The sequence below is a fragment of the Myxocyprinus asiaticus genome, chromosome 28 (assembly GCF_019703515.2).
Source record: "Myxocyprinus asiaticus isolate MX2 ecotype Aquarium Trade chromosome 28, UBuf_Myxa_2, whole genome shotgun sequence".
NCBI lineage: Eukaryota > Metazoa > Chordata > Actinopteri > Cypriniformes > Catostomidae > Myxocyprinus > Myxocyprinus asiaticus.
In genome coordinates, this window is record NC_059371.1 from 12,299,136 (window position 1) to 12,315,352 (window position 16,217).

General features: G+C 40.1%; 1 protein-coding gene across 2 annotated transcripts in view; it reads left to right on the forward strand.

The window, feature by feature from the left end:
- Window positions 1-1,731: 1,731 nt before the first annotated feature.
- The window catches only part of LOC127418727 (band 4.1-like protein 1), a 49,594-nt gene continuing 35,108 nt past the window's right edge, over window positions 1,732-16,217 (forward strand). The window contains exons 1-3 of one of the 2 annotated variants that reach the window (XM_051659461.1): window positions 1,732-3,910; window positions 4,730-4,806; window positions 5,031-5,195. In XM_051659461.1, the coding sequence (XP_051515421.1) occupies window positions 4,747-4,806; window positions 5,031-5,195 (225 nt within the window). In that variant the 5' untranslated portion in view covers window positions 1,732-3,910; window positions 4,730-4,746. The remainder of the gene's footprint in view (window positions 3,911-4,729; window positions 4,807-5,030; window positions 5,196-16,217) is intronic. The other variant, XM_051659460.1, reaches the window with a different exon arrangement.

Genomic DNA, 16,217 nt, shown 5'->3' on the forward strand with positions numbered 1-16,217 from the left:
AGAAAGTACAACCTCTGCAGGGCCTTTTTCACATTGGGGTCAATGTGGGTCTCCCAATTCAGGCCCTGTGAGATGGTAGTGCCCAGGAACCTGAATGACTCCACTGCTGCCACAGTGCTGTTTAGAATGGTGAGGGGGGTCAGTGTTGGGGTGTTCCTCCTAAAGTCCACAATCATCTCCACCATTTTGAGCGTGTTCAGCTCAAGGTTATTTTGACTGCACCAGATAGTCAGCTGTTCAACTGTTCAACCTCCCTTCTGAATGCAGACTCATCGTCATCTCGGATGAGGCCAATGACAGTGGTGTCGTCTGCAAACTTCATGAGCTTGACAGAGGGTTCCTTGGCGATGCAGTCATTGGTGTAGAGGGAGAAGTGTAATGGGGAGAGCACACATCCCTGGGGGGCACCAGTGCTGATTGAACAGGTGCTAGAAGTGAGTTTCCCATGTCTCACAAGCTGCTGCCTGTCTGTCAGAAAGGTGGTAATCCACTGACAGACAGACATGGGAACAGAAGGTTGGTGTAATTTATTCTGGAGTATAGCTGGGATGATGGTGTTGAAAGCTGAACTGAAGTCCACAAAAAAGGATCCTTGCATATGTCCCTGGTCTGTCCAGATGTTGCAGGATATGATGCAATCCCATGTTGACTGCATCATCCACAGACCTGATTGCTCAATAAGCAAATTGAAGGGGATCTAAAAAGGGTCCAGTGATGTTCTTCAGGTGGGCCAACACCAGTCTTTCAAATGATTTCATGACCACAGATGTCAGGGCTGATGTAGAGAAAATGTATATAATCGAAATCCTTATTACGCAAGGAGTCCAAAAACAAACTCATGATTTTAGGGAAAACTGTTCAAAAGTTGTGGGCAAAAATAGCCATTTTTGAGATTTGTTGACCCATAGGTGGCGGTGTCACCAAACTTGGCCTGTCCCCTCAGATCATGGTCCTAAAGAAGCAAACCAAATTTTGTTTTGATAGACCAAAGCGTTGCCGAGATACAACCTTACATCCTGTTTAACGTTGACATTGTTTACTTCACATTGGCGTAACGTCCGGTAGCACAAATCATAACACTGTTTGGTCAGTTCTGTGTGGCTCGGTTGGAAGATTATCTGAGCCACTTTTTGGGTGAACTGGACAAAGTTTGTAGGATCTAAAAAGAAAAACAATACATTTTACAATCTAAGATAGCAGCCACTGTTTATGGGCAAAGTTTTAATGTCCATTGCAATCATCACGAGGAGAGAATTTACACACAAAATAATTTTGTTTCTAGGACAAATGGTTCAAAAGATATTTATAAAAGAAAAGTTCATTTTTGAAATGGTAGTGGCGCTAGTACAAAGTTTGGCCTAGATATCCCAAACTTGGTCTGGGGCTATTCATATCCACCCCTAATCCTGTGCCAAATTTCATCACTTTCCTATGTACATTTCATAGGGTTGCCATAGACTCCCATTAGGGAGGAAGAACAATAAGAAATCTAATGAATAGATGCTACAGCTTCTGTGGTGCTTGGTCCCTGTTAATGGCAGCATGTCAAATCATCAATGCAGCTTTCCAAGATTACATGTGCAAAATTATCACTTAATTTCAATAGCAGTTTCAGCAACTTGGAGGTAACCTCCCGTCTCGCAGCCGCCCAGAACCCGTGAAAGGCTTCAAAGCGCCCTTGAGACGGGCGACCCAGGGACGACGAAACCCGTTGCTCTGGAGCTGGTAAGCAGACCTCTCCATCTTTTTGTTACCTTTGCATTTAATTGCGCTGCATGCCCCAGTGGCTGCAGTATTCAAGAGTTCAGCAAGAGCGGTTTCCTTGTTCCCTGGGTCACGTATCCGGTATGTACGCCCTGCCCGCTCTGGTACGCCCTGACCGAGGCCCCCCTCGGCATAAATGTGCTGACACACAGCTGGCCCCCTGGCATGCGCAAATATGCGTTTCCCCCAGTGAGCCTACTTGCATAGACCCTGTGCAAGGTCAGGGAGGACGAGGAGCAGGTCATCCTAGTAGCACCCTACTGGCCCACCTAGGCGTGGTTCTCGGACCTCACGCTCCTCGTGACAGCCCCCCCTGGTGAATTCCCCTGAGGAAGGACCTTCTTTCTCAGGGACGGGGCACCATCTGGCACCCGCGACCAGACCTCTGGAATCTCCATGTCTGGCCCCTGGACGGGATGTGGAAGACCTAAGTGGTCTACCACCTGCGGTGGACCAGAGGTGTCTCGGGCTCCCAAGAGTGACCCCTAGTGTCACTACATCGACACAACGTCTCGTTCCCTCCATCAGGGAACGGAGGTTACACAAGTAACCATGACATTTTGCTGGGCCTCAAGCAGTGCTGACCAAGCCCCCAGTAGAGGCCGACTTGCTCCTGGAGCAATTCGTTTATGATCCTTCTATGTATTTAATGTCGAAGGTTCTTTAATGGGCTTTGTGTGGGTTCTAAGGCTTTTTGTAATACCTTTTATTTTGAAGTTTAGTTTCTTGTTCATGTGGTCATGTTTTTAAAAAAAAAATTTTTTTTATTATGCATGCATTCTCATTTTGGAAAAGTCTGTTTAATGAACTTTCTTTAAAAAAAAAACGTATTGTTTTTGGACTCTTGTTTTAGTTTCAAAATAGTTTTTATTAATAAACTGCATTTGGGTTCCATTCGTTACTGGTTCAACCCCTAAAATCTGTGTTGAGCCTTGTGGCATGCACATGGTCTAAACATTGTGGTCAAAAATGACGTACTGCATTTCTTTCTTTTATCTTTTTAAATACACTTACTTGTAGTGTTAAACTGTAAATCATTTTTCATACAAACATTAATGCAACAGCAACATTAATGACCAGAATGCTGAATTCTCATCCATTGAGACAGGCAGATAAAATTAAGTTCCACGTTATTAGCTGACCTTCGTAGCCCAGTAAAAGGCCTCATCAATATATTGATCTAAAGACACATTAACTGGAAGAGCAGAAGCTGCAAACAAGGAACTGTTACTATTCTTGCGCTCAACATCTTTTAGTAGTTGCCATTTCATTTAATCCATCTTAGATTTAGTAAATGAGACGTGACTGTGTGTTACTCTGTGGTCACAAGATTTGTTTTTGTTTTCAACATGGATGTTAAAAAAAAAAGAGTGAAAAATGTAGATCTGATAAAACACATACTAAGATAAAAAAATTTAACTTTATTTTCTCAATCTATATTTTCTTCTGTCAGTGTCTGTAGAGCTATATGGATCTTTTCAGAGCCGTGGCTTAGTCGGCAGTTTCTTGACCCCGATCTTTCCCTCATTATTTTCTGTACTCTGTTCTATGATAACATTGCCAAAAATGGCTAAATAAACCATCTGGATCTTTAAAATAACGAAAGCATTACTCCAATACAGCAAGCTCTTTTGTAGACCTTCAGTTAAAACCAGTTAAATGGTAAAAGAGAAGTCAGCAACTAGAGTTAAACGTATAGATTGTGCAGGTAATTTAATGGACTGACTGTTTGTCTTCTGATTGAATTATGGGTAAGCTTCTAGTAAGCTTCTAAACACTGAAAATTAGCAGAGCCAAAGGGGGAAGTTTGTTTGTTTGAACTACAATGCTCATATTTAGTGACACTGGGAGATTTTCTATGGGCGAGATGTTTGGGGCTTTTAGTTGCTCAGTGTGGTGCAAGTGAATGAGATGGAAATGAAGGCGATTTGCATATCCACAGTGGTATCAAACAGTCAAGCTGTGAAAACTCAGCTCCATTAAACATTGAAAAGTTTACATGCTAAAAAAGGATTGCACTTTTATTCATGTTTTAAGCAGTTTGGATTTTTTTTATTTACCACCTGTCTTTTCCAATCTGTCCATTATTTTATAGAGATCCACAAAGATGTTTATACTGATGAGAAAGAAAAGTACATCTAATAAAGTAAATGGATTTATTTGACTAATTTACTAAGTGCTGTTCCTTTCATCATTGTGAATATGTGTTTATCACAGTTTGTTAATTTATATATGAGTATTATAATGATAATATGAGATCATCATTAGCTCATAATATTTATTGTGCAGACACACAATGTTTTAGGTGTTACACATCAGCATACGTCAATGAAAACTTTCAGTAAAATATATCTTCAAGTCACCAAATGTCCTCTTTTACTGGGTATAGATTCATTTTAATTTGGTCTAAATGCCCTTGTAAAGCACTTTGCATTACCACAGAGTTTCAAATGTGCTATACAAATATACTTGCCTTGCCTTTAAGGATATACACAAACAGACTACGTACAGTGCACTAGTCATTTTTTGACTAACTGTGGAAAAATTCAGCTCACAAAAACACACCAGCAAAGCTCACTAGATAAATCAACAGCTGTTTGTTTGCACCCAAGTAAATAATCAATGAGTCATAGGTGAGTCACTGATACAAAATGATACTAATGGCTGAAGATAATTTGATGGATGTACAATCATTATTATTAAGAAAATATCATCTATCTATTGCAATTAGTTAGTTATGCTTATCAGAGTAAGCCTAAAGTTCTACCCTATTGTCTGTCATGTAAAGTCAAGCATGCCTATCAATGGCTTTGCAATAACCAAAATGCATTGATTTAGTTTATTTTGTGACACTTTGTTTCTGATAAACTGTTGCAGAGACAGAAGTTGCATGCAATGGACTTGGGAGTGTTTTCTATATGAAAGACTGTTTTTACTTTTATTATTATTATTATTATTATTCTAGGAGTGCAAGTGATTGCTATGTCAGAGAGAGGTTCAGCCTCACAGAATACAGCTGACGGAGACAGACAGGGTCCTATGGTGAGACTTGGATCTATAATTTATTAACTCATAAAACATTATACATTCTAATATGTTTGATTATGCTTTATTGCATAATATTAAATTAAATATATCAGCCTTCATGCTCTGCTATTGGACACATTCACCTTGACCAGATTTGACATCAGATATACTTTTTTGTATCAACCCTTGAAAGCAGATTATTAAAACGACATTCTTTGATTATATTCTTTGATATTTAGGATCACGATTCTAAGATGTCGGATGAGTACAGAGACACGGATGATTCATCGGAGAAAACGCCGAGTAGGATGTCCAGATCACCACAGAAATCCTCGAAAAGACCAAAGACAGTACCTGTGAAAGTCTCACTCCTAGACGGATCTGCCTATGAGACTGGAGTGGAGGTACAGCAGTTGTTTGCGTGCGCTAAAACTAATTTGTGTTGTTTTGAAGAAACATGGTGCCAGGCCTCTAGGGCTCTCAGCTATTTCAAATACTGTACTCCAGTCATGCTTTATTCCTTTGTCACGTAAACCACACCCCTGCCGATTGCTCAAACATCTAGATTAGGTGTAAAAAATATTCAGTAGGGCTCTGCGATTGACTGTAGTTAAAAATGTATATCTCAATATTTTCAGCCTTTTTAGCCTTTATATACTTTTTATCTTCAATGTATTTATCCTCATATTTATTCGCTCTGGTGTATTGGTTTAAAAGAATGGGTTTCTTTATCAATCATAGGAAGGTTATTTTAGACATAATCAGGGTTTTTTACTGGGTGAGAAATGGTCTTCACTGGTGGCTGACGTATACATGGTCATCCATATGTGCAAAGTTGGATTATAACATACTTGCAATTTAACATAATTACTTAATTGCATGTCATGTGTACATTAGATATACACAGATCAGCCACAACATTAAAACCACCTGCCTAATACTGTGTAGGTCCCCCTCGTGCCGCCAAAACAGCGCCAACCTGCATTTCAGATTAGCCACAACTGTACAGAGCAGTTATCTGAGTTACTGTAGACTTTGTCAGTTCAAACTAGTCTGGCCATTCACCTCTCTCATCAACAAGGCATTTCCGTCCACAGAACTGCCACTCACTGGATATTTTTTGTTTTTGGCACCATTCTGAGTAAATTCTAGAGACTGTTGTGTGTGAAAATCCCAGGAGATCAGCAGTTACAGAAATACTCAAACCAGCCCATCTGGCACCAACAATCATCCATGTGATTATCTAATCAGCCAATCGTGTGGCAGCAGTGCATAAAATCATGCAGATACGGGTCAGGAGCTTCAGTTAATGTTCAAATCAACCATCAGAATGGGGAAAAAATTTGATCTCAGTGATTTGGAGCGTGGCATGATTGTTGGTGCCAGATGGGCTGGTATGAGTATTTCTGTAACTGCTGATCTACTGGGATTTTAATGCACAACAGTCTCTAGAATTTTCTCAGAATGGTTCCAAAAACCAAAAACATCCAGTGAGTGGCAGTTCTGTAGATGGAAATGCCTTGTTGATGAGAGAGGTCAACAGAGAATGGCCAGACTGATTAGAACTGAGTCTACGTTAACTCAGATATTGCTCTGTACAATTGTGGTGTGAAGAATAGCATCTCAGAATGCTATTCTAAGATGCGGGTTGGCACTGTTTTGGCGGCACGAGGAGGACCTACACAATATTAGGCAGGTGGTTTTAATGTTGTGGCTGATCGGTGTATGAGTTGTTTTAGCATCTGGATCCTTTTGAAATCGACAGAATGTTTTAGTTTATGGTGCTATGGAAAATCAAACTAAACAAAGTAACTTAATTCAATTACCACCTTATTTCTATAAGTCTAGTTATAAATTTCTGACAGCATATCGACCACTTTACTGAGTTGGGACTGTGCCTCTAGTGAAAAGAAAAATGTAATAAAAATGAAGTAGATTTAAAGCAAAAATAGATTATTTAATTTGAAACTATTACATTTGTGGTGAAAATATAGGGCCCTATGAAATCCGTTTTATTTTTTCCAACATTCAGTTTCAATTCCGTGTTTTCTGTTTTATTTATTTTCAATTGTTTTAAAGTTTAATTAAATTAAATTAGAACTGTCTAACCAAATGAATTCATAGAACTTAAATGAAATGAAAACAAAACATTTACTTTTTAACATACCACTGCATTATTTTTATCAAATGAAGTGCTTGCAGATCCTCACAGCACATTCCAAAACACAACATTGGAGTTTTGTGTGTTTGTGTGTGTGTCAAATACAGTGCTGCACAATGATATCACAGTATTAATGAAACCATTGATGAACATGTTTATTCAGTACAACAGCACTCTTGCTTGTGCATGGGATATTGCTTATATATAATGTACTTACTATTAGGGACGTGCACAGACATTTTAACGGGTAGGTGCTCTAAACCTTTTTCAGGGGCAGTCGCTTCAAAATTGTTGAGGGAATACAATCTCCATGGGACAATTTCTTTTTCACTATAATAATTTTATTTTTTTAACCCTGTGTTACGTTTTAATGCTTAAAGGGATAGTTCACCCAAAAATGAAAATTCTTTCATTTACCTCATGATATCCCAGATGTGTATGACTTTCTTTCTTCACCAGAACACATTTGAAGAAAAATAGAAAAATATCTCAGCTCAGTAGGTGCTTAAAATGCAAGTGGATGGTGATTCGACTTTTGAAGCACACAGAAAATCACAGACAGTAAGCATAAACATCGTCCATACTACTCCAATGGTTAAATTATTGTCTTCTAAAGCGACACGACATAATCGGAAAAAGATAAATATTTAAGTACTTTTTAACTCATCATCGCTTCCAGTAAGAGGGTGGAGATCACATGGTCTCTCATGTGACATATTAGCATTGCTATGTTACAGATGTTATCTCACGCTCTCCACTCAGTTGAGACATCCAGGATGAGCACACAAATGCACCATTGAGAGTAAAGAAACCGATAAACACAGATCTAAACTAAAATCAATGAAGCTTCTGTACAGTGTTCCTCCTCAATTTTAAACAGCGCTGCTCTTCCATATGTGGCGCACGTGCGACAGTTCTCGTGTGTTTCACGTGCCAACGTGATTATGTCACAACACATACCGCGGAAGCGATGATTTAGAGTTAAAACAGTATTTACATATTGATTTCTTTCACTCCAAAAGTGATCATGTCGCTTTAGAAGACAATAATTTAAGCACTGAAGTCCTATCGATGATGTTTATGCTGACTGTCTGTGATTTTCTGTGTGCTTCAAAAGTCGGATTACCATCCACTTAAATTTTAAGCACAAACTGAGCTGAGATATATTTTCAAATTTTCTTCAGATGTGTTCTGCTGAAGAGAGAAAGTCATACACACCTGGGATAACATGAGGGTGAGTAAATGGTGAACTATCCCTTTAACTAAACAAATGAATGCCACTTTTATCAATGGAGTATGTAGGCCTGTTAATGTATAGAAATATTATGCTTAATAATAAAATTATTTTGTTAATAAAAAAAAAAAAAAACAAAAACAAAAAAAAAAACAGCTGGGTTAAGGTTACATTCACTGGTTCAAAAACTTAATTGTGGATTAGAATTAAATGTATAACACATTGGACGTCATGCGAGGAGTGGATGTGTGAACAGCGAGCACTGCGCACTTTGCTAGTTTTAATACTATTTGTGTCATAAACCGGTGAGATTCGATACACCCCAATTCTTAACTGTTCTAGGAAGACAATATGTCAAACAATTCAAAATCCTCAGGCTCTGGAGACATTAAAAGACACTTACATGCTCAAGCTGATTCCCTGCAGTGGCAGGCTGAAAGTCCCGGACTCAATTCGGATGGTGAACTGAAAGAAATCCGGCGTGAATTGATGAATGTGTCGGCAATGCTGATGAAGGTCGTTGCAGACTTTGAGGATCTTGCTGTGATACGTCGATCAATCACTTCCATGGAGACGAAATTCTCTGAGTTGGTTACAAGATTACCTGGAGTCATCGGAGAGGGAATTAGCTGCCAATCGGCTAGCGACCAAGGCAGATTTGCAGTGCGTTTAGGAAAAACTGGAGGATTTGGAGAATCGTAATCGACAAAACAACATCCGCATTGTTGGAATTCCTGAGCATGAGGAAGGCCGAGATTTGGTGAAATTCCTTGACGGGCTCTTCCCGAGTCTGCTCGACATAACAGGCCATAAGCTGGAAATCGAGCGAGCTCACAGGGTTCCGGCTCGCAGATCCACGGAGGGAGACATGCAGATCAATTCTGGCCAAATTTCTGAGATCATCCGATAAAGATCTCATGTTATGCGAGGTGTAAAGGAAAGCTCTCTTGGAAGAATGACAGCATTTTCTTGTTCCCAGACTTAGCGAATTCGACAAGAGAGAAATGTGATCGATTCAGAATCTCTTACATCAACGGAAGGTCGCTTTTGCTCTTATGTTTCCGGCCAAACTGAGAATAGATGCTAAAGATGGCTGAAAAAATTTACATGCCCACAGCAAGCATTGTCCTACATAAAGACATTGGAGTGAGTAAGCCATTTGGCGATTTTCATGTTGCTGCCTAGTGGACCTGACTCACTGAACATTCACTTGACTGTCTGAGGAAGCTGGGTGCCTTTTTTCGTTTCTTTTTGTGCTGGTTCCACCTAGCGGCTGGAGTATGTTTGTGTAGTATAATTTCTTCGGCACAGTTTGTGGATGAATCTGCTCGTTTTGGGTGCGTATGCCTCCTGTTGGCTGGAGTTGGTTTTGTGCAATATCCTTGCAGTACATTGGAGTGAGTTTGACTGCCCGAAGAACTGAATGGCCCGTTTTTTTGGGAGTTTTTTTTGTGCTGGTTCCGCTAGCGGCTGGATCTTGTTTTGCGGAGGCGCATACCTTCGAGACAATTAAGTGGATGAATCTACACGTTTTTTTTTATTGTTTATTCCGCTTATGGGCTGGAGTTTGTTTTATAGATTATCTTCTTGTAACATGGTTAAAATGGGCAAGGAGGAGGCGGGAACTGGACGAAGCATCAAAGTAATAATTTAATGAAAACTTAAACAAAAAACACAAAAATAAACACACACACACGGCAGCTGCGTGTGGCTCTCTCTCTCCTGAACTGCCACATCCGGCTCGGCCTTATCCCTGTCCTCGGCTGATTAGCCTGATTTGGTGCTGGCCATGCAGACTCATGGCCCGGCCCCACCTGGCCCCCACCCTCCTTCTCATCACACTCCTCCCTCCTTTGCCTCAAGCCGGGGTACCCCTGGCATGATGTACATACCCCCCCCCGCCTTTCGAGACATGGGAGGGAGACAAGGGGAGGGAAAAGGGGAGAGGGAAAGAGCAAGGCGGAGCGACAGTGAGAGAGGAGAGAGAGAAAAACAATTGCTCGCCGGTTCCGCGACACGCTGTCACCTGGTCCTTGACCACTCCTCCACACTCTGGCAGACAACAGCCGCTCCTCCCCAGGCGGACCGGAGCGAGTCCTCTGACCCCTGGCGGATGGAACGCCCCTCCGCGTTCTGGTGGCCGGTAGCATGCACCTCCTTTGGGCGGACGGCAGTGGAGAGGACTCCACAACAGCGCATCCCTCCTCCTTCCCGGGTTTCGGCACCAAGCTTCACACATCTCTCTCTCTCGTCTGCCACTGTCTCCTGTCCTCAAATACTCCCGCCGCCCCTCACTGGAACATGTGACCGGTGTGGCACACAGGTAGAGCTCATTCACCACTTATCTTCCCGGCCTCGCTCTGCCCAGACACCGCTCGGCCCTGCCCTGCTCGCCACACTTCTGTTGTGTAATTCTGTCTTACAAATTTTTGTACAGAAGCACCGGACTGGAGCAATCCGATGGCAAAGTTGTCACGGGACTCTTGTAGGTGTACATGGACTGTTTGAGTTTAGAGGGATGGATGCCCATTGGTGCTGTCGTGTGCGGGGTTAATGCGCATGTTTTTCTTTTTTTTTTTTTCTGGGGAAAGTTTGAGGGTTGATTGTGGCACCAATGTGGAATGTGGTCTTTATAATTTTATTTTTGACACTCAATCTAATTTTTATAATATGTCAAAATGTCAAATGTTAATATGAGTGGATTGTCTCTTTCCACATGGAATGTGAATGGGTTGGGGCACCCCATAAAAAGAAGGAAGGTTATTTCTTTTCTTAAACGAAAGAAATATGATATAGTATTTCTTCAAGAAATGCATCTTTGCCTGCAGGAAGCTGAAAAATTTGGGAAGATATGGGATGGGTATGTTTTCTTTAGTACTGGCTCAAGTAAGAACACGGGGGTTATTACACTGATAAGTAAGCATCTACAATTCAAATGTCTCAAACAGATTAAAGATAAATTAGGAAGAGTCATTATTGTTTTAGCAGAAATTCAGGGGCAAAAGTTGTATGCTAATTTTTGCACACCTAATGCTGATGATCAGGGCTATTTTATAGATCTTGAAGGGATGTTGCAAGCCATGGGCACCCCTCATGATATAATATTGGGAGGAGACATTAATTTATTGATGGACTCAGTCCTTGATCATAGTGAAGCAAAAGTGTGTAAACCCCCTAGAGCAACATAGATGCTTCATAGGATGTGTAAAAACTTTGGTCTTACAGATATTTGGAGACCCATCTGTAGGGACTATAAATTTTTTTCATCAGTCTATAAGATTTATTCTAGAATAGATTTTTTATTTTATTTTTTATATCTAAGACCCTCATTTCATCTGATTGCTCAATTGGAAACATTTTAGTCTCAGATCATGCCCTGGTGTGTTTAGAGGTGTTGCCACATATGGAGAAAAAGAAATCATATACAGTAGTTGGCACTTTAACGTATCCCTTTTTCAAAATCCTGAATTCCAACAAATGTTAAAGGCTGAAATCAGTGTTTATATGGAGACCAACTGGTCCTCGGTATCCTCTGTGGGCATGGCTTGGGAGGCACTTAAAGTGGTTCTTAGGGGTCGGATCATACAATATGCCTCATTCATCAAAAAATCCAAAGCACGAGAACTTGTGGAGTTGGAAGGGAATATTAAAAGTGCAGAGGCAGAGCTGAAGCGCCAAATGTCGTCTGATGGCCTCAGAGAATTGACCCGACTGAAATACAGATATAATACTATTTTGTTGCAGAAGGTGGAGTTTTGGCTATTCAGGGCAAGACAGTCATACTTTGAGTCGGGGGACAAAGCAGGGAATCTTTTGGCTAGATATATAAAGCAGAGAGAGTCTTTTTTAGCATTCCCTCAGTGAAATCTGCTGGTGGTAAAATATTTACCTCAGCCATTGATATTAATAATGTTTTGAAAGAATTCTATCTTGATCTTTATAGTTCCACATCTTCATCTACCGATGAAGATATTAGAAACTTTGTGGAACCATTAGATCTCCCTAAACTAAAACGAATGAGCCAAAAAATTCTCTTGATTCTGAGATAACCTTGGAGGAGCTCGACGAGGTAATTGAGGCCTTCCGGGGCCAGATGGCTTTGCCGCTGAATTTTTTAGATCTTATGGTACAGAACTGGCTCCACATTTGTTAGAAGTTTATACGGAAACATTAAAGAATGGAAAGCTTCCACCAAACATGACACAAATCAAAGTCAGTCTGATTCTTAAAAAGGACAAAGATCCAAGCGAGTGTAAGAGTTACCATCCAATTTCCTTGATCCAGCTAGACATAAAAATATTGTCAAAAATTCTGGCTAGCTGATTAAGTAAAGTTATGGCATCTCTTATACATATAGATCAGGTGGAGTTTATTTGGGGCCGCAGCTCTTCTGATAACAATAGGCATTTCATCAATATCATGTGGTCAATGGTGAATGATCAGGCTCTGGTCGCTGCCATCTCACTTGATGCTGAAAAGGCATTTGATATGGTAGAATGGGATTATCTTTTTGAGATTTTGGAAATATACGGGTTTGGGAATACTTTTATTGGATGGATTAAGTTACGTTATAGACACTCGGTAGAGGATTAATTTCAGATTATTTTACTCTGGATAGGGGCACCCGGCAGGGTTGCCCTCTTTCCCCATTATTGTTCTGTCTTGCCCTGGAACCATTAGCAGCATTAGTAAGAAGGGAAGATGATTTTCCAGGGGTGGTGCCGGGAGGTGTGGCACATAAGCTTTTGCTTTACGCAGATGATATTTTATTATTCGTCTCCGACCCCATTAGATCTATACCTTGCCTCCATATAATTATTCATTCCTTTTCTAAGTTCTCGGGATACAGAGTCAATTGGTCTAAATTAGAAGCTTTGGCTCTAGCGTACTGCCCAGTGATGGCTTTTCAGCTGGGTGCCTTCCAGTGGCCCAAACAGGGCATTAAATATTTGGGCATTTTATTCCCAGCAAATTTGTCTGATTTAGTTTGTTAATTTTGACCCCTTAATAAAAAGGTTTTCGAGCGTTGAGGCAGGTGGGCTTCATTAAATGTATCTATGATTGGGTAGGTTAATGTTATTAAATTGTTATTGAATTGTTTTTCAAAATGTATCTACCTGTTACAGTCTCTACCTGTAGATGTCCCCCTCTCTTACTTCAAGCAATTTAATAGCATAGCGAAGTCCTTCATTTGGAATGGTAAGCGTCCTAGATTACATTTTAATAAGTTACATAGACCGATTGACAAAGGTGGGCTAGGCCTACCCAAGATTTTGTTTTATTATTATGTATTCGGTCTCAGACATTTGGCTCACTAGTCGCTTCCACCTGAGAGAGCCCCTCCCTGGTTTTGTATTGAACAGGAATTTCTTGCCCCTATTTTGCCATTGCAAAGCCTTTCTATCAAACTAACCAGAGAAGTTAAGTTACACCCCGTTATCTCGCATTTGCACTCAGTATGGACAAAAGTGTCCAGAGTGTTTGATTCGGACATTTATTTAAATGTTGCCTCAAGCATATGGCTAAACACTAAATTATGTATTAATAAGTCCCCTTTCTGTTGGTCAGAGTGGATTGTGAGGGGGGTTGCTACACTCGGTGACCTGTATGAGAGTGGAGTGTTGAGATCTTTTGAAAATTTGGTTTAGCATTTTTGGATTCCCAGATCTCAGTTCTATAGGTATTTACAGCTGTGCCACCTTGCTCTGTATTGTTTTTGGGAGCAGCACACACCCCCCTAAAGCGGCAGATACTCTGGGAGAGGTGATTACTGCTTTTGGAAAAGGTCATCATGAGGCATCAGTGTATTACTCGCTGCTAATTCAAAGTCTGGGGGACGGAGCTTCAACTTCCCTCAAGAGATTATGGGAGAAAGATTTAAACTTGGTATTGGAGGTGAGAGTGTGGGCTAGGATTCTTAAAAACGTCAAGTCTTCATCTAGAGATGCAAGGGTTCGCCTTATGCAATTTAAGATTTTATATAGATTCTACTGGACCCCTTCTAGATTGTATAGGATTGGTCATGTTTTTTGAGGGTGTGTTAAGATTCAAGAATTTTGGTTGAATTTTAATGTTACGTTTTGGGCACTCAAATTTTTACTTTGCCCCAGACTCTGTATTTTGGGTGATGGGGCGGTCATAAATTTGGGAGATAAACATATAAAAAATTGGGTTCTGACCAGTAACATGATTGGCAGGCAAATTATTTTAAGGGGATGGAAGTCGGACAGAGTGCCATCATTTCCAGAGTGGTGTATGGAGATGGGGAGGGTGCAGCTTTCGAGGAGGTGGCAAGTAGAAGGCTGGGGTTTGGGGATTTGTTTGTTAAGAAATGGGGTAATTATTTAGCATTTTTGGGGGACTCTCGGGGAGTGGATGGGGAGAGAGAAGTTTAGTTTAATTATGTATGTTTATTTATAATATTATTATAGGTGACCACAGGGGTGTTCGTTGGGGGTCAGGGTGGGGTTGTTGATTGGGGAGGGATATTAGTGGGGGTTAAAAGTTAAATTGTTGATTTGATGTGTATGTGTTTTTGTGTATTTTTTTAATTAATAAAAAATGATAATCGAAAAAAAACACATTGTGTTGAACCGAAGAATACACGACTGCAAGAAGATTAAAAATCTTTTCCAAACATTCTTTGTGTTTCTGGACTACAGGGAGGTTTGGTTCATAATAAAAATAGTAAAAATAATAGGCCTACTGTTGTTACGTTAAATAAATAAATCAAATATAATATCATGTCTGACTTTATGGAAACTAACACAAACAAATGGTAGGTGGTAAGTAGACTGCTGATTATGTGTAATAGATTTGCATATCATCACGGGAACATTTACTGAACCAATAATTGAAGTATAAATAAACTCTCTTCTATACAGGCAGATAAGTCTACTCTTTAAACCAAGCAGGCTCACAAAAGTGAAAACGTAATGGTGTGTAACACCTTAAGGACAAATAATGATTGCAAGTAAAAGCGCAGTAGCCTACAGTATCGCCTACCTTTCCAAGTGTCTTCTACAAATATTCCACAATATGCAATCTGGGAAGAAAAGAATAACAATTAACTTATTTTGCTTATATAGATGAGCACAATTATGAACAATGCATCAGAAATCCGAAATAAATGTTCTTAATTTAAAGCGCTTGTTTGTTTCCTCAGTCACGCGCCCCGCGTCTGTTGTGAGAGTGTGCGTGTAATACGAGACGGTCTCTGTAACACATTGAGTATTATTATAGTTATTATAATTGATTATTCAATTCCATATTCAATGCATTGAATTTTCAGCATAATATGGACACATTTTTAAACCCCTAAATTATTAAGCGTAAAAAAAAAAGTCATTTCATTTGGGTGTGCAAGCTTTTATTTTGGGTGGCATTTGAGGGGCGCTTCAGCAAAAGGGCAGGAGCTCGAGCCCCTCGAGCCACCTCCTCTGCACATGCCTGATAACTAATGATATATTATTAATTAATATTACATTGTATATAACATTTTTCTATACTTTAGCCATATATTTCCTTTGAAATTTCTTCAATTTCACACTTCTGGTTTAATTGAGCTTTTATTTTGTCAGCAAGCCAAATGAAAGATTTTAGTTTGTATGTTTTGTTGTATGATGACGCCTTCACAATTCAGGCTGTGCTATCAAACTGCTAAAGGCTTAATTATATAAATACATAGTCTGCAAGTGCTGCGCGCTTTACAGTAAATGAGCACACTGCTGTTTGTCATCCATTACACACACAGAGCGCGCATGATGATAATGATGATGTATCAGTGAATGAACGGCCGGCTTCACACACTTTAGTGTGCACCATATGAAGACTGAATATTTATTTATTTACATCTCAGCCTTTCTTTGAAATGGACAGTTGGAAAGAGTTGACTTCTGGAAATGAATCAAACTTCCCAATTGTAACTGCTTTTTTGCTACTACGGTTAAAATCAGAGATGCTATTAAAACATCAGTCTTGGCAGTCACAGGTTGTGACACAACAGTCTTTATGGAAACTTTATAGGCCAGT